Below are 23,060 nucleotides of genomic sequence, written 5' to 3'. Positions count from 1 at the left end.
ATATAAACTATAGTAGAGTTAAGGTGGCCATACACGAGCAGACCCGCTCGCTTGGCGATGTCGCCAAGCGAGCGGATCTTCCCCCGATATCCCCACCTACGGGTGGGCGATATCGGGGAGCATTTAGGTAAAAAAAAAAATTATCCGATGCGGTCCCCGATCCGACCGGATTTTCTAACCTGGCCGATCGAGATCTGGCCAATTTCAGGCCAGATATCGGTCGGCCAGGCCGCTCTGCTCTCCCAATACACGGGCCGATTAGCTGCCGAATCGGTCCAAGGGACCGATATTGGCAGCTATAGTCGGCCCGTGTATGGGGACCTTTACTGTAGCAAACACACAACTTTTACCAGTGCAGGGCAACAGTACATTATATTTCTTTTACTTTAAAACTCATCATTTACTATATAACTTAATATACAATGGAAAACACTTATTTTACTAAAGCAGTATGTATGTCTTAATGCATGATGTTCCTGCACAGACATATGTGTCACTGTAACAGGAGCAATGGAATTGTGCACTGAAGGGTCACGGGTTGTTTCCCGCACCAGTAAATGAAGCGTTACCTGGTATGCCTGGCCTGAACACAGGGGGTACTCTAGTTACACACTGATGTCAGCCCATAAGCTATTTAATTGAATCACGTGTTTTGGTGTTGGACAGTAATACGCACACACTGCCCATCAGTGCTGCTCCTGCCACGAGGCAAGGTGAGAAAGTGAGTGGCCGTATAACAGGGGCAGTGTGGTTATTCCGAACAGGAACATCGGCCCTATAAAGAAACCTAGCGATTTTATTCACTGAAGGGTGCCTAAGATATTGGCAGTCAATCAGTCCATGTTTCTATGTTTTCAGTATACAGAATCTTCCTCCCATATTTGAATGGTTGGCAAGATATTTCATCTTGTCTGCCAAATTATTTTTGGATTATTATTGGGGTATTTTTTGAATCAGACAATACATGCCTTTAACTTCAATTATTACAGTGTGTGTTTCAGTTAAAAACAGTAGAAATCTCAATCTTATTAGACTTGTAGGCTTTTTAGAAAGAGATAAGTATTAAACTGTAGAAAAAGCCTGTGAGAAGCTGGCGTTATTGCTTCTGCAGTAGTTCAGGCAGGTTACTCTCAATGAAAATGGTTCCTTTAGGAGGAAGCCAAAAGAATAAATCTTACTTTCACTTTGTATTGATATCTATTTATTCCTGAAGTGCATTAGTCACATCATTTCCTAGCAAGAAATGGAAACACTTCTTTAAGTGAATATCTCATTTTGGGCATGGCATACAAATGCAAAAAGTCATTATCAGGGTGCAGAATATCCATTTGCGTGTGGAGCATTATGTAATATCTCACCATGCCTTCTAATAAAAGAAAAAACTGAAAGGGTTGTGTTATATGCATTAAATATAATGTTCGGTTACTCTGCAAGGCTAATACCAGTGCATTTTCTGGAGAAGGACTTCATGTATAACCATGGGGGCAGCCATTCAAGTTGAAACTGGGATTTAGGCTGCCGACCCAAGGGGCTGGTCGGCTTTACTTAGCCTGCTTATGTATCTCCACTAAGGGTAAGGTCATACGGGGTGGATTGTCAGTCTGCAGGCCCACGTGACCAATATTTGCCAATAAACACAAGACTTGGTGGATATCAACTGCATGTGCACATCTAGAAGATTTTTTTTAAGAATGGGGTGGATTGTCAATTTGCGCTTATATACAGGTTGACATTCTGCCCCGAGTGACCTTGCCCTAATAGGCACTGCATTGGCCTGCGCTAAAAGAATTAACTTGATAAGGAGCCCTAACCTCAAAACAAGTTCCACATGATCAGTGTAATGAAAATATATTGGTGTGTGGGTTACGTTTTTGTTTATTTACTTAATGCTACACCCTAGAATAAACATAGGTGGGGACAGTGAAGCTTTTATTTCTAGTATGATCATTTAATAGATTTCTCTTAATATAAATTGCCTTAATAAGATAACCCATTAGGAATGGCATAGATAATTGCGTGTTTTTGTCAGTGACTGATTTAACACACATACCAAAGGGGAATTTCAGTTTAATGAATTTGGCCAGTGGCCATCTTTACTCCTACACATTCAATGGGAATGGACTTCAGTCAGAAAAAAACATGTTGTTTTTCCAAGTTCAATGATTATTTATAAATATACAAAAAAGAGAGGGGGATTGATCAATGCACATTCCCTGGACCCTTGTTTCATAAGTAAAAAATGATGAAAACAGCAGCACTCGGTTGTTTTGAAAAATGTGAATCTTTACTCAAGTGCCAAAGGCAGTGGGTACAGCGTGCACCTGGGGCTGCAAGAAGCTATTTTCACTGTGTAAGCACATGTTAACTGATTCTATCTGTTTCATAAGTAAATTATCTAAAATACATAGATACACAGAAGGGGGTTGTGGGAGCACTCCAAGGCTAAATAGAGTATACAAATACAATGGAAGTATGACTGATCTGGCCAAATTAACTACAAGCATACAAAAAGAGAGGGGGATTGATCAATGCACATTCCCTGGTCCCCTGCTTCATAAGTAAATTATCTTTGCTAGTGCATGTATTTACAAATACTTTTGAAACAATGTAGCAGAAGCCAGCTGATTAACAGATCTATTTAAAAAAAAATGTAGCTTTACTGTTTTGATGGAAAGAACCAGCAGTGCAGAAAGGGACAGACACATAACTGCTTCCAGTTGCAATTCAATTTGTGAATAACTCTTAATTCATTGTAAATGTTTGCCTTAATGTTGTAAATGTGCCGTAAAGTTGGCTAGAATGATAACATTTTCTAGGCAGACTGTTATTTTTGGGTCTGCATACTGATTTTTACATTTTGCATGCTTGGTTCTTGACCCTTATCTTCACTCAGTGCCACTCGTTAATGATGATTTTTCTATTCCTCTATGTTTGTAGGCACTTTCAAGAATTTCTGCGCAGTCACCATTTTTGTAAATACCAGATTGAGGTGTTGACCAGTGGAACTGTATATCTGGCTGACATCCTCTTCTGTGAATCCGCACTCTTCTACTTCTCAGAGGTAACATTTTTTGTTTTTCATTTGAAAGGGAGTGTGCAAAATTGATTAGACATTTAGGGCTCTGGCACATGGGGAGATTAGTCGCCCGCGACAAAACTCCCTGTTCGTGGGCGACTAATCTCCCCGAGTTGCCTTCCCCTGCCATCCCACCGGCGACAATGTAAGTCGCTGGTGGGAAGGCACATGCGGCGGCGCGATTTTGGGAAATCGCCGAAAAAGACTTGCGAGGCTTTTTCGGCGATTTGCGCAAAATCGCGCCGCCGCATGTGATTTTCTCGTAACTTTTGCACATCAAAAATTATTGTGGTTACTCAGAATTTTTTCCAGTCGTGCTTTTAACCACACAAAATTTGTGCTTTTATGAATGAACCCCTTGGTGTTTCTTAAGATTTAACACTAGGTAGGAACCACAGCTTGGGTAAGGGGGAGGTTCTTTCCTGACTATGGAGCACTGATCATCTGTATTTGCTGTTAGTGTGTTACTGTATTTCTAGTCATGGATGGTGGATTTGTTCACATTAGGCCCTATATTTTAAAAGGTAGAAAGAAACTGCATAGGGTTAATTTATGAATGCAAGTGTGCCTGAGCTCAGATGGGACATCAGGCTGTAGCCATAATGGTGCTGTTTATTAAATGTGCTTGCTCCCAAACACGCTTCTTACACTTCCACATTGTTGTGCTAATTACTTGTTCCTTTGCGAAAATCAGATACAAGGGGACCCTGGACCTATCACCACCCTGAACATGGCTGTATTTACAGGGTTCCCACAGTGGGCTACGTCTGTAGGTGCAACAGACTTGTTCCCGAAGAATCGCACCTTAATGTCTTATTTAGTAATGAACACCAAGTTGACTGTGTCAGATACAATCGTGCTGAACACAACACTGATCTTTGCTGCAGAGATTTTGAATATAGGGGGGGAAACTATGCATTGTGGGTAAAAAAACATTTGTCTGAAACTGCTCTGAACTTTTGTATGTAAATAACCTTAATTATATAAGTTTAGCTTTATGTGTCTGAATACTAGGGATGTATCGAATCCACTTTTTTGGATTCTGCCGAACCCTTTGTAAAGGATTCAGCCGAATACCGAACTGAATCCGAAAAAGGCAGAATCCCGAACCGAATCCTGGATTTGGTGCATCCCTACTGAATACAAGTGTCATGTAAATACTATCAATTTATCAGAACACACTGTAGGATACACAGATCTAATGTATTCTAAGCCTGAAGTTATTCACATAAAGCTGGCCATACATGTTCAGATTTTAGTCTTCTTTCGACAAACATTTGAATATGTTTAAATGCAACAATCTAAAACTAACATTTATACTGAAATTGTAGGATAAGGTACTTAAAATAATTTGGAGAATGTTGTGAACATAAAATAATTGGCAAACAACAAACGTATAAAAGTGACATTCCAGAAATGCATTGTACGTCCCCCAGGGATGCATTTTATTATCATCTCACTAAAATTTTCTAACCTGTTTGATCAACTAAATGACCATTGTATGAAATTTATTGTGGCAATAATTCAGAGCCTTTGCTGACTCAGAGCAGTGTGTCATTAACTAAAGTTGTCCAAAACCGTAGAAAATATTTAAATGAAGTTTTATTTGCTTAGATACTGCATCATACACCAGGATATCCGTAGCATTAAATGGATACACTGTTGGAGTCATTTGTTATGAAATGTTATGAAAAACAAATGAAGATGATTTTTCTCTTGCAGTACATGGAGAAGGAAGATGCAGTTAATATATTGCAGTTCTGGTTGGCTGCAGATAACTTTCAGTCTCAACTGGCTGCTAAAAATGGGCAGTATGATGGGCAGGAAGCGCAAAATGATGCAATGATATTATATGATAAGTGAGTAATTCTCTATTTTGTCAAATGACTAAAGGCAACAACGATTTTATCTCTACAGTCAGAGACATAGAAATATTTACTTGCTTTCCACATGTTATGTTGTGCTTGTCTGATTGTATTGCTATTCATTTCAATCCCCTTGTTCTCTAGGTATTTCTCCTTACAAGCTACGCATCCTTTGGGTTTTGATGACTCTGTGCGGCTGGAAATTGAATCCAACATCTGTAGGGAGGGTGGTCCCCTCCCAAACTGCTTTACTACTCCATTACGTCAGGCCTGGACCACCATGGAAAAGGTGAGTGTAACACCTTGGGTCTCCAGACTTATCAGTCTTGAAAATCTCAAATTATTATATTTATATAATATAATTAGGTTTCAAACTGGAGCATCTATTACAGTTAAGAAAATAACACAGAATAATGTCCGATTGGGAAGTACATGATCGAGTACTAAATGAGAAACTGCTGGACATCCCATTCAGTGCTAAAGCCGGTCATACACTGTAAGATTTGCTTGTTTGGCAACATTGCTAAATTAATAGCTCTTTACTCAAGATGCTTAAGTCGCTAAATATTGCACCATAATAGGGACCCAGGGAGGCCCATAGGTCCCAAAGTGCCACATCAATTAGATAATGAGGTCGCCCCTGATGGGATTTCTAACCTGCCTCGTATCTGGCTGCTTGATCCGGGTTTTTAGTCCAGTAGCTAATGATATTGGACTATAAGGGGCAGTTTGGCTTTTATTCCCTCTCACACAAGGTGACAGGCAGGTGCTACTATTAGCTTCTTTATATTTGGTTTGTAATCTGTGAAGCCGCCCATGGGAAAGTGATAGAGGGATCCCTTATCCAGAAACCTTGCCATCCCCTGTAGACTGCATTTTAATCAAAATAATTCTAATTTTAAATATGATTTCCATTTTCTCTGTAATAATAAAGCAGTACCTTGTGATTGACCCTAACTAACATGCCATGAATCCATATTGATGACAAAACAATCCTTTTGGGTTTATTTAATTTTAAACACACTAAAGAACCAAATTACTGTAAGATCTCAGGAAAACCCCAGGTCCCAGTATTCTGTATAATAGATCCCATACCTATTTCTAGGCAGCTTATATCTCTGCATGACACACGCCTTGTGCACAAGCAGTTGTGGTTAATTCAAATCAAAAGTCACCTTCTGCTCAGAGCTGAATATTGCATTTAGGTATCCAGGAGCAATATAGTCCCTTTTTCAACATTAATACAGTTTATGCAGAACATACCTTTTGCCTATTCTTTCAGTTTATTTCTTCCTTATTTGCTTTTGTTCAATTTTACTTTCTCTCTAACCTCATATTCTTTTATGTGCAGGTATTCTTGCCTGGCTTCCTCTCCAGCAATCTCTACTATAAGTACTTGAATGATCTCATCCACTCAGTGCGAGGTGATGACTATAGCTGGAGTGGAGCAGGGAATCCCAGTCAGGGGGGCCAAGGCACTCCGAACCATTCACCCTACATAAGCGCTGCAGATAATCCTGGCTCCCAGGTACTGAATGCTAGCACTGGAAAGTAGTGTGATTAGCTAGCAGCACTAAGATATATGGGCGCTGATGTCAGCATATTCTGTTTTATATGGGTGGTCAAGCCCAACTGAATGCACTAGGATTATTAGCTAGTTTGGTGCCAGAACATAAGCACCCAGACTATGCTGATGATTGGGTGAGTGAGGCCATACCAGATTAAATCAGGTGAGTTAGGTGGGGGGAAGTCAGGCCAGACCAGAGGCACCATTGCTGGAAACAATGGAAGTTGAGCTACCTCAGGTTATATACATAAAATATACAGATAAAAATAGTCTGTTTCTTTATCTTGGTGAACACATTAGTCACTGTAACTCAGGTTGACACGCATGCTTGGAAAAACACCCACCCTACTGTAAAGGTGCCCATACACTATAAAATCCGCTCGCTTGGCGATGTCGCCCTGGGGCCAAACGATCGGATTACATTTGAGCTTATGGGGCAGTCGGTTCGGGGAAAGCATCGACAAGCCGATGCGGTCCCCGATCCGACCTGATTTTCTAACCTGGCCGATCGAGATCTGGCCAATTTCAGGCCAGATATCGGTCGGCCAGGCAGCTCTGTTCTGCCCATACACGGGCCGATTAGCTGCCGAATCGGTCCAAGGGACCGATATCGGCGGCTATAGTCGGCCCGTGTATGGGGACCTTTACTGTTTAGAGTTTTAATGTACCTGATGTAATTTCTATAATTAAAAGCCTGCTGGCCAAATTCATTTATAAAGGTAATGGACCTCTGCGGCTTACCTTGTTCGCTACTGTATAACATATTTATCAAGCCCATCTTAAAGGCACCAAGTGAATCTATATTTTTGGGGAGTACCTTTCATTTATTGGAACAACAGAACAAGTGTATTGGTTGTAGCTGGCACTGATATTTATTATCTCTGTATTGCAGCCTGGAGTCAAAAAGAGCAATGTTAAAATACTGAAAAATTTTGATGAAGCAATAATTGTTGAAGCTGCAAGTCTGGATCCTGAATCTCTGTACCAACGAGCATATGCAGGGTAAGCATTGTTATGTCACTTCTGTCTCCCCTGTCACTGGGTCAACAGTACATTTACTAATGTAGCCGACTCCATCAGTAGAAGCAACTAAATACGACAAATGTGTCTATGTTAAACTATGGATGCCAATCTAGCTCTGTTTGACACATTTGTCTGCAGGAAAATGACTTTTGGTACAGTCAGTGACTTGGGACAGTTCATTAGGGAAGCTGAACCTGAGCCAGATGTGAAGAAATCTAAAGGTAAATCTACATTAATGAAAACATTTACTGCCATGCATGCAGGAAATATTATGCTAGGGAGCCCTAATATTTACTGTACCGCAGAATTATCTTGCATGCGATTCCCCTAACCTATATTGAGTGTCTGTAATATTTTGCGGCACTGTTCCATGAGACAAGTTAAAGTTCCTTCAATTTCTTTCTTTAGGTTCTATGTTCTCCCAAGCTATGAAGAAATGGGTCCAAGGAAACTCTGATGAGGTGAGGGTTGCTGTGCATAAACCAATAAAATAATTTGGTATGATATTCGTTGTATGCTGGCTGGCCACATTTTCTTTAGTCAGATAGGCAATATATATTTTATAAACTCTGGGTTTAATACCTAGTAAATCTGCACAAATGGGGCTCAGATTTCACACTGCCTGCCTGTTCTTTGTAGCCAGTTCAGCCAACAGCAAGCTCCTCAAGCCATCATAAGTAAACACTGGCAAGTAACTGCGTGTACATTGTATCCACTATTCCAGTGCTGTCCAACTGGCGGCCCGCGACCCCCCTCTGTGTGGCCCCCCACCTGTCTGGCTGCTTTGATGGCTTACCTTTGAGTAAGCATTAAATGGTATCAGTACTGAGATTAACTGGCCCCCTGCATGGTTCTCACCTCAGATTCAGGCTGTAATCCATCTGTATTGTTTAAAAATGTAATCCCCAGTGTTTTCACACCTTTTAATACCTGCATTGTTCACCCCCTGCAGTGTTCACACCTCAGGCTCAGACTGTAATCACTCCCATTGTTCACTTCTTCACACTTCAGACATAAGTACTGTAGGCAGAGTATGGCACATACAGCCAGCATAGGGCAGGTAGAGTATGGCACACACAGGCAGCATAGGTCAGGGAGGGTATGGCACACACAGGAAGGGTAGTGCAGGAAGAGTATAGCACACACAGGCAGGGTAGGGCAGGCAGAGTATGGCACACAGAGGCAGCATAGGGAAGGCAGAGTATGGCACACACAGGCAGGGTAGGACAGGCAGAGTATGGCACACACAGGCAGGGTAGGACAGGCAGAGTATGGCACACACAGACAGCATAGGACAGGCAGAGTGCTGCCTGTGTGTGCCATACTCTGCCTGCTTTATGCTGCTTGTGGGAGGTGAACCTGGCAGGGGTTTGTTGTGGGAGTTTGTTAGCAGTTGGAAATAGCCATTAAATGGTCCCTAAGGTGTGTAATTATGTACTGGGGGTTGCTCTGCTATCCACAGGGGAGGAGGAGGCATATGGAATTTAAGGGTATATCTTAATATGACATAATTCTTTCACATATGAATGATGGTTGATATCCCTACAGTAAGGACCAAGCATTTGGGATTTTGCTGTGCTACCACCATTGTGATAAAATAGGTGTGGTTTGAAGTGGGTGTGGTTTCAAAAAGGGGAGTGGTCAAAACTGGCTTCCATTAGCGGCCCTCCACCATGTATGCTAGAGAAATTCCGGCCCTCGGCACCGTAGAAGTTGGACAGCACTGCACTATTCCATTAAAGAGCATGTATGACCTGTGTGTGTGTTTATTTATATATATCTAAGTCACATGAAAAATGTACCCTTTGTTGTTGCCAGTGTGCCTTTTGGCACAGTTAATCTGTAATAATCTTCTTTAGGCCCAGATTTGTGGTGAGGTCACAAAGGCCTGGGCGACAAAAGTTGGGGCACCCAAGCCACACTGAAACTTTGCTCACATACGAAGCAATGGGGACAGGATGCGCAGAAAACTTCAGCGTGTCCTGTCCCCAGTTCTCTGTATGCAAGCTAAATGGACACATGCGGATGGCGCGGGGGGGGGGGGGGCGGGGTGCTACTTGGAATCCACTTGTTTAGCAAGATGTTTACACTTCAGCTTTATGTAAGTGATATCCATTACTAAATATAAAGGTGGCCATACACGAGCAGATCCGCTCGCTTGGGATCTTCCCCCGATATCCCCACCTACGGGTGGGCGATATCGGGGAGCATTTAGGTAAAAAAAAAAATAATCGCGGCAATGGGGCAGTCGCATCGGGGACCGCATCAACGAGCCGATGCGGTCCCCGATCCGACCGGATTTTCTAACCTGGCCAGGCCGCTCTGCTCTCCCCATACACGGGCCGATTAGCTGCCGAATCGGTCCAAGGGACCGATATCGGCAGCTATAGTCGGCCCGTTTATGGCCACCTTAAGACTTTTTTTCAGCTGGGAGTATTATTTAGATAACTGATCCTGACTTGACTTCTGATTGCAGGCCCAAGAAGAAATGGCTTGGAAGATTGCAAAGATGATTGTTAATGATGTCTTGCAGCAGGCACAGTGGAGTCCTTCTCCAGAGCAATCTACAAAGGTTGGGCATAGTGAGCAGTAGTGTGTGTATTTTATAAATAGGTGCTAAAGCAGCCAAATTAGTTTGACAAACTGGAATTTATTTAATTTGTTTTTTGAATACATTTCTAACCCTTATTAATTCAGTTTCAATGCAACAGCCCCTTTTGCCCAAAGTAACTTTGTAGTTGATGTAAGAATCAGACCCAGGACTTCCACGGTGTGTTTAAGATCAGCAAGGCCTAATGCAAACTGTCTCAAAGTATCAATTATTACGTTATAGTAAGCGTAAATTTTAAGGTGAACTTTACTACATGTTTGCAGAAGTCAGTAGAAAGTGGCACGGTTAGCATAGATTTTGCAGCATTTCAGTAAGAGATATGCCATAGACTGGGCTGTGTTTTTATTTGTAAAGGACAGCAGTTTCCCCAAGTGTAGTTCACAATCCCAAGATTACATTGTAACCCTAAGTCTCATGTGATTTATAGGCTTCCTTGTAAGGCATTATCATTTTATTATTAACGGATTAATATCTTCAGTCCTGTACAATATGAAACATACAAACACTAATTGATACAAGAGGTAAAGAGGGCCCTGCTTAATAGAAATTATAATCACTTTTATAAAACGTAGCCTGGGAACATATCGATCCATTACTTGGATAAAGTTGCAGAGTGCTGCCCAAGAAAATAATAGCATTCCCTTTTTGTGTTCCCCCTGTAATAAACTGATATTGCTCCTTATGTAACTCCCTTGTATCTCTTCTTTCTAGATATGATAATGTAAAGATGCCTGGCCGAATGCATCTCCCCTATGTTCTCTGGGATATTTGCTTCACTCATGGATTCAGACTTGCAGAAGAAGCAATTGAACTTGTGCAGCTGGGTTTGGGGGTCCCGGAACAAGATCAAGAGGAAAGAAAGCCTCCCCTCAGATTCCTCCCACAGATCTGCTATCCCTTATTATCTTCACAGACTTTGCACAAGTGCACATTGCATTTGCTATTATGAAGGGTTTTGTTGAAATGAAGTGCAGACCTGGTGGTTGGTAGGTGAGCAGCAAAGGGACCGCCGCAGAGTATTTTGCAAATCAAACATGCACTTATACACAATCAAGAAGTGTCTATTACGGGGTTTTCCCATGTGTCCCTCTAGTGGTAGCTGAACTCAAGCCCTCATTAGCACATTTATATAGCGGAGCTGCAGTGCAGTAGCTGATGGTGCACCACGGGATGGATGTTTCTTTAGGTTCATACATAGGTCTGGTGTAGTCCTTACAATTACAGCATAGAGTTCCCTTTTCAAATTAAGTTTATTATAAATGTGCAGTAGCCCAAAGCCATTTGTGTTGCTTCCCTGAGTCCAACTGGCTCACTTCTCATTCATTAAACACAGGAGATTGGCTGCAGCTTTTGGTTTTTATTTGGGATGCTGGAAGCATCAATGTGGCTCTTGGGAACCTTTTAGAGTTAAACTGGTTTCAGACCTACCTAAAGCTTTAGTAATATTAGCTTAGAGTCCATTCAGTTAGTAAGTACCCAAGTCACGGGAATCTTCACATATAGCTAGAAACATCCCCACACATTTGCATGCAGCCTTTATAATGATATTTTAAGCATAGTATTAAATAGCACTCCTATGAGGGTCTGCTTACAACTCCTTGAGCTTGGTAGCCAGAGTCTTTATCCTGTGTTCATTTCTTGTGTTGCACTTGGCTTTGATTTACTGTGTCAGCCCAATGCATATTCCCTGTAAACTTTATCATGTCTTGATATTTCAGCAATAGGTTTCATAGAAGAGGCTCCTTCCCTAATGAGATTATATACCTGGCCATTGCTTATCACCATTGCAGGCCCGTATTGTCCAAAAAATTGTTTCTCCCCCCCCCCGGAGGTATGGGTTAATAAAGCGACCTGCACCAGAAGGGAGCTCCTGGGTGTAACATCACCTTAGGGTGTCACAGGTAATCAATACAAACCAAAGATCAAATCTTTGAGTCTAGTGACAAAAACACTGAAGTGTGGCTTACAGGAAAATATATATATATATATATATAACAACATGAATTTCTCAACCTCACTAAACTGATGTCAAACTAAAGCAATTCAGCAGTCCATATCCCATAGGCAAATATTTAAGATTTAAACTGGGTTGAGTGAATTTAAAGGTAAACAAAATACTGGCAAAATTGGATTACAGTGCTCCTGCCAGGCCTGTAAACTAGTAAATGTTTTTGTGGGAGGCTGTTGATTGACTGCCAATAATGAACACAATAACACTGTAAAGAACCAAGGCTTAAGCAGTGGCAGACATGCACCAATCATTTTAAGCCAGGCACTACTCAAGGCTGCTGTTACCCAGTGGGTCAGTGACTTATGGGCACAGAAATTCTAATACCTGCACTCATCGGTAGTTGCTTGTGGCATACCGCCTGAAAGCATAGCAGCATTTAGTGGCGCGGGATGGCAGTATCCTTTTAATGCACGCTGCTTCCACAAAAACAAGCTGTATGGTAGGCCCTTATTATTCTGCTTTACTTATAGGTTCTAGCTTTATTACATATAGATTGCTGGGAGACAAGGACCACTAGAACTCCTTAATGGACCTATGTGTGCCCACCCCTCTAGTAAACCTGATCAGATTTAACCGATGTATGCAGAACTGCTATAGGCACAACAATGTGAATCTCTATCTCCATGTTGAAACGGTAAAGAAGGCGACAAAGCAACATCTCAGTAATTTAATGTACAAGCTGTATAAGGGGGGGGGGGGGGTCTTGTAAATCAAACTGGTTGTAGTTGGGGAACATTTTAATATTGGATTGAATTTAAGTTGTATTTTTTATTACGACACTTGATTCTAATTAGTGGTTTCTGATGGTGCATCGTTGCCTATTGTCAAATAATTATACAATAGGCAGGTAAGAATCCAGGGCAGTGAATGCACTCTCACCAGCACCTTTGGATGCTCAACTATAATTACAGAAGTCATTGGACCTTTCTAAACATTTGGTTTGTACAGCACCAGGACTCCATCATGTTTCCAGGAAGGATATGTGAGCAGAGCTAAGAAGGCAACACTCCGTGCTGCTGTTGTGTTAGTACTGCGGATTCTCCTTGGGGGAAGCGGTACCAAGAGTTCTTTGTTTGTATGATTTTATAGGCTTTGTTTCCATTAGAGAAATAAATTGATGTAATATTATGGAATCCTAGCACAGATGGGAGGACTGATTGTAAAGAGAATGTAATCCAGCTGCAGTTGTTCCACCCCTGTATGTATGGTTTGGTTATATACAAAAGGAGGCAGTGTATTGCTGTTTTTGGTACTATGTACCTCTTCCATGATTTCTCATGCCCAAGTATTCCTGTACTTAATCACCCATCTATTTAATGTGTTAAATTGAGAATCTATAAGAATATTAAAAGTGTTGTCTATCCTTTTCATTGACTCCTGTCCTTACTTGTTGCACACACCCAGGGCTGCCATTAAGGGAAAAGGGCAGGACTCTGGGCATCATTTGTCCCTGTTGGGAGCATTGTGGCTGTTTTTTTCTGGGTTAGCATTATACTCATAAGCTGGGCTTCACACTTTCAGCTGTCAGAAGCTGTAGATTTTCTTGTACACTACAGGTATGGGATCCCTTATCTGGAAACCTGATATCTAGAAAGCCCCAAATTATAGAAGGCCGTGTCCAATAAAGTCCAGTTTAAGCAAATAATTCTTTATTTTTTTATTTCCTTTTTCTCTGAAATAATAAAACAGTACTGTGTTCTTGATGGTAACTAAGTTGCACGCATCTATATTGGTGGGAATATAATCCTATTTTAGGATTTAATGTTTCTTTTTAGCAGACTTAAGACATAGTGACCAACATGATGGAAAATCCCAAGTCCTAAGCAATTTCAATAATAGATCCTATGCCTGTGTTACCTTTATGCCAATATGCAGTCATGGAACTTGGATGCATAGATTTGCCTTTCATATGTACACACATTGTATGAGAAAGCCATAACTGTGAGAATTATGTGATCTTAATTCAGCATTTATATCAAACTGGTGAACTAATAATATGTTTTTTTTATTTATTGATGGCCTAATAATAAATTCCACCAATTAAGATCAAATTTGATGGATTATATATTTTGTACACACAAGGCATTTTCTTGCATATATTTAGGTATTAACACTGGGGAGTGAATATTTTGCTTTGGATCTCTGTGTCTGTGAAGTGGCAGAAATGTTCAGCTTTTACAATAAAAGCTTTTCTGACACAAACCCAACTGTTTATTACTAAACCTATGCCTGGCTGCTGCAGCTGTGACATGTGGTTTTGGGGTAACACTGATGTAAACAGTGTCTTCAACCAATCAGGTGCATTGTCCCGCCCCTAAGCCTGCTTTAGCCTCAGGTGATTGGCTGCCTCCTGTCAGATGCTTAGCATTATTGCTAGTGATCGCAGCTTGTTACCTGCTCTCTATGTAAGTACATTTTTCAGCTAAATATTACAGCTTTATGGTTATCATTTATAAATAGGGAGGAATTGCACATCTTGTAGCATTATTTATTTAGCAGCAGGCAGAGATTTCTGCACATTCCCTGTGCCACTGACAGTGCTAAAGAGCCAGGATGGCAGTTAATGGCAGTTGGGCAGCAGCTTCATGGATGGAAATATTAAAACATATCAACACAAATGTGTAGGGATCTTTCAGTTCTATATTCTCAGTTCTATACTCATTTAGGGGGGTGTCTAGCCAACTGCCAAACTCTGTTGGATGATTGTGGGAGTTTTAGTTTAGTAACAGGTTCAGGGCAACAGGTGCTGCTGATAATGTGTATTTTCTCACACACCTACACTCGGGGCATATTTATTATAGCGTGTACGCCAATATCACCGGTGATGTTGGCCATAACAACATCTACAATTTAAAAAACAAAAGCAAAATGTGACTGGATGTCTATTTAGGGATTCTGGGAGCTGTAAATCTGCTGCAGGGCCACAGGTTGGAGCCCAACTAGAAGCCAATAAATCTTACAATAATTTTAAGATCTCATGTTATGTCATTGGTACTTTTACACCATATCAACAGTTTCCCATTGACTTGTCCTACCTACAAATACAGGAGCATGTGACATATCAGGGCTTTGGCGTGACTACAGTTATTATGGATTTTAAATGATTGTATCTATATCTCAATAAAAGCTTTTCTGGCACAAACCCAACTGTTTATTACTAAACCTATGCCTGGCTGCTGCAGCTGTGACACCTGGTTTTGGGGTAACACTGATGTAAACAACTGAAAATCTGCTGCAGGGCCACAGGTTGGAGCCCAATTGGAAAGCAATAAATCTTACAATAATTTTATGATCTCATGTTATGTCATTGGTACTTTTACACCATATCAACAGTTTTGCATTGACTTGTCCTACCTACAAATACAGGAACATGGGATATATCTGGGCTTTGGTTTGACTACAGTTATTATGGATCTTATAGGGATGTATCTATATCACAATAAAAGCTTTAGGGAGGAATTGCACATCTTGTAGCATTATTTATTTAGCAGGAGGCAGAGCTTTCTGCACATTCCCTGTGCCACTGACAGTGCTAAAGAGCCAGGATGGCAGTTAATGGCAATACAAATGTGCAGGGATCTGTCAGTATCACTGTGATTTTTTTTTGTCTGTGTATCTGTCACTTTGCTGCTAATGTGTATTTTCTCATACACCTGCACTGTCAGCCAATTCCCTTTCTGGACCCCACACAATAGAGATGGTTGGACCGGCCTCAGTATAAGAGCATCTCCCAGTGGGCTTCAGCCAAGAAAATTTCCCATCAGCCCTTTCTTATTTTCTGCATAACTCATAATATTTAGCAGTATCTATAGCTAATATTTGAGTGTGAGCTGTGGATATCAGGTTCCCCCACTGGGCCCGAGGAGGCCTATTCCAATACTGGCTAAACACACACTAGTATGTGATAGGTCAAGCATTTTAGAGAATTTAAGATGACACTATGGTCATGCCATGTCCATGTTCTGTAGCTTTTATTTTGCCTCCATATTAGCTGTGAAAGATACCAATCTCTCTTCTCTATTACAGGAGATACAGTGATGGGTTGCAGAAAGAGTAAAGTTGAGGTAAGGCTGCTCACGTTTCCTTTTGTCCTTTAACCTGGGATAAAGAATATGGTGGCACCGGCATGGGAGGGTGTGAGAGTTCAGGGCAAAATGGATGGAGGGCCAGGATCAAACACCTGGGCCCATGGAGCTCTACTTACATATATGAGCCAGATAATTACACACACACACTTTGTACTGGTACAACATATCCTACGCAATTGGCACTTTCATCCTCAATTAATAGCTGCAAAAAACATTTTTTCATACCCTGGATTTTGGATTTTAATGGGAGAATATTTTTTTTACCACAATCAATATATGAGGTGGGGGAGTGTGCTCAAAAAAATATTAGAACTTAATTTTTTCTTTCTACAGAACTCCGTTCTTTCAATTGAGCATGAAAATGCTTTTGTGGAGGTTCTAGAGATCACCGATGTGCGTGACTCTTTGGTGGAGTTTACTGCCACCTTAGAGCTGCCCGACCACCTGGCACAGCCATCGTTCCTAGGTAAGTGTGATCAGTACTGAAAAGCACTTTTTAATTTCCAAAATTAGACTTGCACATCTGGAAACCAATTTTAGTTCTGATAAGGACCCCACTGCTAGATAATAATGACATTTATTTTGTTTTTATTCTTGTAGAACCTCCACTTCCTGCTGGGTATGAAGAGGACCCTGGCTCTTCCCACAACATCGGAGGGGCCATTCCTCTTCATGAGCCTGAGGCTGAGCCAGCAGAGACTATCCCCAGGGATTCAGCCAGCCCCACCAATTTCAACTGGCTTTCATTCGTAAGTACATTGTATGGGTGTGAAATATACACACATACACACACACAAGTGTAATTGTTGGATTCTTACTATGCTTTACCTCTGTAGGATGCCAAGGTGGAGGTTCCTGGGATAGTTATTATTTCAGAGGCCCTGGTGAGCATTTGCGTGAAAGCAAATGAATACATACCACCGTATCAACCACCAGCAATGCCATTTTTATTGGGTAAGTTGAATCATACACTGACTTCTTGAAATTTATAATATGGTTAATCATATTATTCTTTGTGCATTTATATGCATTGTATAAATCAGTAATAGGATATATATATATAGGAGAGTATTTATACTTTTTTATAAATAAGTTATATTGTCTAATATTGTACTTATGGTAGTAATATACTGTGTATCATCATTTTGAGACTAAATTGTTTTATTTCTGCAGATTCAGAAGCTCCTGATTGTGATGCTGGCACGTCCAATAACAGCGGACACATTGTTCCCAGTCAGGAGCAATATTCTGACCCAAAGGAAGATAATTCCACCTCTTCCGTTCTTCCATCAGAAGTAAGTAGATTCTACAGATATTATTCTTTAACGGGCACAGGAGCTTATGAGCCGTCTTAAGTTTAGCAAAAGCCAATGTGTGCAACTGGATGAGAAAAACTTTCATTCATTCTTAGTGCTCACATGAAATTCATGCAATATTCCTGTGCATAATACTCATTCATCCTTTGTTTGCAGCTCAACATTCCTGAATTGGGCTCAGATATTGACAACAAAATACAGGGCGCAGAAGGACCATCTACCAGGTATCTGATTTGGGACATATTCTCTTGTTTTGGTTTAGAGTTGTAAGTTGCTTATAGATTGAAATGTTAAAATTGCCTATTTATGTGCAACGGGGTATTATCAGTAACAGGCCAGTACCCTCTGGTGATTGGATACTACAGAAAAGTCACCAAATAAACTGTGTATTAGACTGTGAACATGAAAGAAACATATTTAACCTTTTCATTATTTGATTTTTCAGCCCTGTTGAGCCCAGATCTCCCTCACTTGATCAATTCAACCTGGGACAAGTGTTGGGAGAAGGAGGTTTCGGGAAGGTGAGCGACTCATTGCACAGTTAGGTTTTAGTTACTACTGATTTACCCAGAGTGATTAAACTTTCTGTCTTCTGACTCCAGGTATTCCTAGCCGAGCACAAGAACACCGAAGTGCTATATGCCATCAAGGCCCTGAAAAAAGATCAAGTTTTGGAAAAGGGCAATTTGGACAGGTCAGTGATAGGGGAGAGAGTAATACTGGCCATATCTGTGTCATGTTTTTCTTGTTATATTCAGTTTTATATGTAGTATATGTTTATATTTCCATTTGGTTATTAACTGCTGTGTTGCCCTGTGTCTGTTCATAAGGCTAAATGTAATGTTCCCTTGTGTGGGCCTCACATGGTGATAATGGGATGATTTTCCCCACAGTGTCTTCCATGAGAAGGAAATCCTTCAGAGGGTAAGTTCTTCTAACCACCCGTTCCTGGTGTCATTGCATGGAACCTTCCAGACGGCGTCTCACCTGTTCTACGTCATGGAATATCTACCTGGAGGGGACATGTGTGACTTTATAAGATCCGTGGAACTAGAAGAACCTGATGTCATGTAAGTTGAATGGGACTGCGGGGGAGGTTCTCAAGGGGGTACTTTCAGTGTAGCATCATCATAATATATATATATACCTATGATCCAGATAACTACCTTTCTTCTCACTGATTACCTTAATCCCACACATAGCTTATATATCAATAAAAAAATATTAAAGTAACTGAATTTTATTTTTTCTCTATTCAGGTTTTACACCGCATGCGTTGTTCTTGGCCTGGAGGCATTACATCAGCTTGGCATTGTCCATAGGTAAGCATTAATAACACTAAAATCATCTTTATTTCCAGATGGAGCTGCTAAGAACTACTACTAAAGAACACTTTTAATCTAGTTTGTAGCACTATAATAATTTGCTTGATGTTATTATAAGGATTATATATGTATAACTACTAAACTATTGACTTGGTTTTAATTCAGAGATCTAAAGCTGGAGAATTTGCTGTTGGACCGGGATGGCTACCTTAAGATCGTAGACTTCGGCCTCAGCAAAGACAGTAAGTGTTGCTTATAATTATGGAGCATACAGGGGATAAGATCAGATTATTAGGTATTGTTATATTTAGATAAAAAAGATCTGAGTGGGTGTGTAGTTTGGAAGCAAGCAGTTAAGGAAAGTCCCTCATTACTTAACATTAGGGCCCCAGGTCTGCAGTTTCCTCACAGTGTTTTTTGTGTTTAAGGATTTGGATACAGCGACCGCACTAACACCGTGTGCGGAACAAGAACATACATGGCCCCAGAGATCTACCTGAAACTGGGATACGGCATGGCCGCTGACTGGTGGGCCCTAGGAATCACCATTTACATCATGCTCCTGTATGAGGTAAGCACAATTCCTATATTATCAACTTACATTGGGGAATCATTGCCATTGGCATTTTATAATGTGACTAAACATAGTGTAATAATATGATTAAGTATAACACTTATTATAATCTCCATATTTACAAGCATAACTACCTATACTCTAAAATCGCATGAATATTACTATGTTTGGCTTCCCTTTATCATTTATATAAGAAATACCCCCATGGCGCTGTACTAAGAGATGGTATCTGTATGACCAGCTGCACATGAGAGATGTAGTTCAGTACAGAGCCTACACTAAGTTGATATTGAAACAAATCTTTTAGTTTCAATAAAGGAATAATTATTCATTTTCTCAGTTACCATTCAACAACAAGGATCCGGTTGAGCAAATGATGAGCATCCTTTATGATGACATCGAGCTGCCCGAAGACCTATCAGAGGATGCCTCCACTCTAATACAAGAAGTAAGTTGGACCCAGCAATCAGTATCATGTGCCTTTAGTCACTTGTTATACTAAGGGCCATACATGTTGTATAGTTATTATTATTAGCATGATATAACATATGGCCTTTAGTGTCTTTTAGTGGCAGTTTCAGGCTTTCACTGAACTTTACAATATGTATTACCCGAGTGAGTCCCTTCTATCCCAAAGGGACAGGCTGTCAATGTCAGAAGCAGTGGGTACTGATGTGTTACTGATAATGGCTTGTCTCCTAAATACACAACTTAATCTCTGGTTCATAGAAGCAGTTAATAGTTGTAAATATATGAGCTTAATTGTAAGGCCATCCAAGCAGATCCGTTACATATGCATATGGTTACTTTCTCTATGGGATTGGGAAATTGCTTGTATTCCTGGGTGGATACATTCCCATTAGAATAATAAAATAGACATAAGAATTAAACATTAATGACTTAACAACAATGTTTGATTTCTGTTTTGTAGCTGTTAGAGAAAGATCCTGAATTTCGCCTCGGTTCGGGTGACGCCGGGGCTGAAATGATTAAAGAGCACCCCTTCTTTAGAGTAAGTTTCTATTCTATTCCTTTTGATTTACATACAGAAAAGCACTAATGAATAATGATAAATTCTTCATGTTTAATGTAATTTCAGCTTTACTTTTCCGTAGCCTCGTAATGCATTATAATTTCTTTTTCCAGCTATTCTATTTTTTGGACCAGATACTCATTGTAAAATATCACCTTTCTTTTAGGATATGGACTGGGACCATCTGTTGCAGAGAAAAATTACGGCTCCATATGTACTGGGCAACGAAGACCTGGAGAGCCAAGAGAACCCTGGATGCCAAGCTCCAGCACTGCCACCAACTGCTGCAAGGATTCCATCAGAGCTGCAAGAGGCATTCAGAGGATTCTGAAACAACAACAATTACACCTAAATGAACATCTGATAAGTAGACGGAATAGATGGGGAGGGTGGAGGGCCAGTCCATATCCATATAAGAAGTCCATTCATATAAAGTGATGCTCAGGTGTCCCACCTCAATAAGTTCTGAGTAGGCTAATATAGGAATAGTCTTCTCATGTAGCGTAAAATATTTAAATCCTCACCTGTATAACAGGCAAGTAAGATCTAGTAGCAAGGTGAGAAACAAACAGTGTATTTTCACACAGCTGACACTGTAACATCCTGCCTGGATTTGACCCAGCACCCTGCAGGTTAATATGCAGTCTTGTAAAAATCTTGTAAAATCAGGTAAAATCTTACCTCGGTACGAAACAAACCAACAGTTGTCACTACCTCACCTTGTTTTTATTTCCTTCCTGAGTAGGTTGCTGTTGCCTTGTTTTTATTTCCTTCCTGAGTAGGTTGCTGTTGCCCACCGTGGGAGATCTAAAGAAGAAGATATTGAAGAAGCTTTCCATGTTTATTCACCCCAAGGAGCGAAAAGTAGGTTTATTCCTAAACAGTTGTAATGTGGGTTTTTTTGATACAGCAAGAGGCATTCTTCCCTATGCTACATGGAAATCCATTGCCTCAAATGGGTATTAGGAAATCGTATGAAAAAATTTTAATACTTTCTCTGCCAGTTAGAGTTCCCTGAGAGTACGGGGCACTGTAAGACTCAAACTCATTCTAAATATTGGGCTCTCACTGTGGGTGGGTAATGAGCATTCCTTATGTGTTAGATTTAGTTTTTGCACACCATTTGCACCCTCCATGTGGGTAACTGGTTAATTTGCAGTATCAAATATAAAGTATATAATAAAATCATTGAATAATTCATCAGGCTGCTTATGTATTTATAATCAATGCATAAGCTTAATTGCCTTTAGATGTAAATCTTTTTTTGATTTTGATTTTCAGATGTGAGGCGGAGTGGCAACAGTCAAAGGAAATCTTATTCCACGATGAAGATCATGGATCGTGTACTGAACATTGTACTAAACACTGATTGTAGTCCTTGAGAAGAAAGAAGACTGTACCCCACCTGCCAAGCGCTGCCCACTTTGCCTACCCTAATAGGCACCATGTAAGGAGGTCCGGGCGCCGTCTTTGCGGGCCGGTTCTTGCTGCCTGCCACTGACCTTTGCCTGACTTCGACTTTGATTCCGTCTGATCCCTCCTGTACCGCATTTTGGAAAGTGAGTAGGATCCCTGTGTATCCCGCCGCAGAAAGCCCGGGGCCCCAAAAGGGCGTCGGTGAACACCGGGGTCGGCAGGGCTCTCCTGCCTCACTTAAGAGGTTATTCCATGGCAGTTCCGGCTCCTATATATATATATACAGTCTGTTACACACCATTTCATACATAACTGCTTTGTTATGCTCACTTTATGTATATGATAATACAAATAAAAAATATTGCTTATCAAGAATATAATTTGTTTATTTATTAAGGATCTGGTGTGGAAACATTGGTATCAGTAATTGGCCAATGTGAGGTCAGAGAGAAGCAATAAGGGAATGATGGGACATGTTTGTCTGTTGCTATGGATTCCTGGCTTAGAGTTTGCATATGGGTTGATCATAAATTATATTTATTTATGAATCAAGTGCAGCTCCCAATAACAGGGAAACACAGAAGAGCCATTATATTTGCACAGACTGACACAGAGGGAATTTCCTCTCAGGGACTGCTGTGATTGTTAGTTCATAAGAGGCTGGAGTTTTCACATTTCTGCAATACAGAGAGACTCCTTCCCATATATAATATGCACGTTACACAACATAAAGGTGCAGGGAGCTGTATGTGACACAAAAATTCTGTCAAGGCAGCTCAATGGATATCAGAGGTGGAAGAGTGAGAGCAGTGTAAATAGGGAATATCAGTGCTGAGAGTTCTGTATGAGGCTGAAGGGGCTAGCAGGGTAACTACTTGGTTGTCCGGGGTGTTAGGTGGTGGGTCAGCAATACAAGCATTTCAGATTTTAGAGAAACAAGAGCAGTGCTGGAGTAAAGCTGCTGCCATGTCCTCAGTGCCAGATGGAGAAGCAGCAGAACAGTGAGACCTTTGGAGAGACACGGGAGGGAGTTTGTGTTGGGATTTGTACATGAGAGTAAAAGCTCTGAAAGTAGCTGTAAAAAGTGAATGTGGCTTAAAAACTAACACTTGTAGAATATAAAGGACAATGTGCCCCTAGGGTTGCCACTTGGCA

At 40.7% G+C, this 23,060-nt stretch overlaps 2 protein-coding genes across 2 annotated transcripts in view; both read left to right on the top strand.

Moving 5' to 3' along the window:
- akap10 (A-kinase anchoring protein 10) overlaps positions 1 to 13,521 on the top strand; it is a 29,356-nt gene extending 15,835 nt beyond the window's left edge. Inside the window, exons 7-15 of the mRNA XM_018091451.2 lie at positions 2,938 to 3,061; positions 4,799 to 4,935; positions 5,086 to 5,230; positions 6,293 to 6,469; positions 7,401 to 7,510; positions 7,670 to 7,752; positions 7,940 to 7,992; positions 10,008 to 10,103; positions 10,854 to 13,521. Coding sequence (XP_017946940.1) covers positions 2,938 to 3,061; positions 4,799 to 4,935; positions 5,086 to 5,230; positions 6,293 to 6,469; positions 7,401 to 7,510; positions 7,670 to 7,752; positions 7,940 to 7,992; positions 10,008 to 10,103; positions 10,854 to 10,859 — 931 coding nt within the window. The 3' untranslated portion in view covers positions 10,860 to 13,521. The remainder of the gene's footprint in view (positions 1 to 2,937; positions 3,062 to 4,798; positions 4,936 to 5,085; positions 5,231 to 6,292; positions 6,470 to 7,400; positions 7,511 to 7,669; positions 7,753 to 7,939; positions 7,993 to 10,007; positions 10,104 to 10,853) is intronic.
- Positions 13,522 to 18,800: 5,279 nt separating this feature from the next.
- Positions 18,801 to 22,279, top strand: LOC101734962 (serine/threonine-protein kinase N2). Its single transcript, XM_031896658.1, has 7 exons — positions 18,801 to 18,879; positions 19,048 to 19,124; positions 19,311 to 19,453; positions 19,797 to 19,904; positions 20,388 to 20,468; positions 20,656 to 21,353; positions 21,771 to 22,279. The coding sequence occupies exons 3-6, from the start codon at positions 19,361 to 19,363 to the stop codon at positions 20,818 to 20,820; spliced, it is 447 nt and encodes a 148-aa protein (XP_031752518.1). The 5' UTR covers positions 18,801 to 18,879; positions 19,048 to 19,124; positions 19,311 to 19,360; the 3' UTR covers positions 20,821 to 21,353; positions 21,771 to 22,279.
- Positions 22,280 to 23,060: the final 781 nt, after the last annotated feature.

The sequence above is a fragment of the Xenopus tropicalis genome, chromosome 2 (genome assembly GCF_000004195.4).
Source record: "Xenopus tropicalis strain Nigerian chromosome 2, UCB_Xtro_10.0, whole genome shotgun sequence".
In the NCBI taxonomy this organism is placed as follows: domain Eukaryota; kingdom Metazoa; phylum Chordata; class Amphibia; order Anura; family Pipidae; genus Xenopus; species Xenopus tropicalis.
Note: the sequence above shows the minus strand (reverse complement) of the source record. Positions and strands in the feature narration are given on the sequence as shown.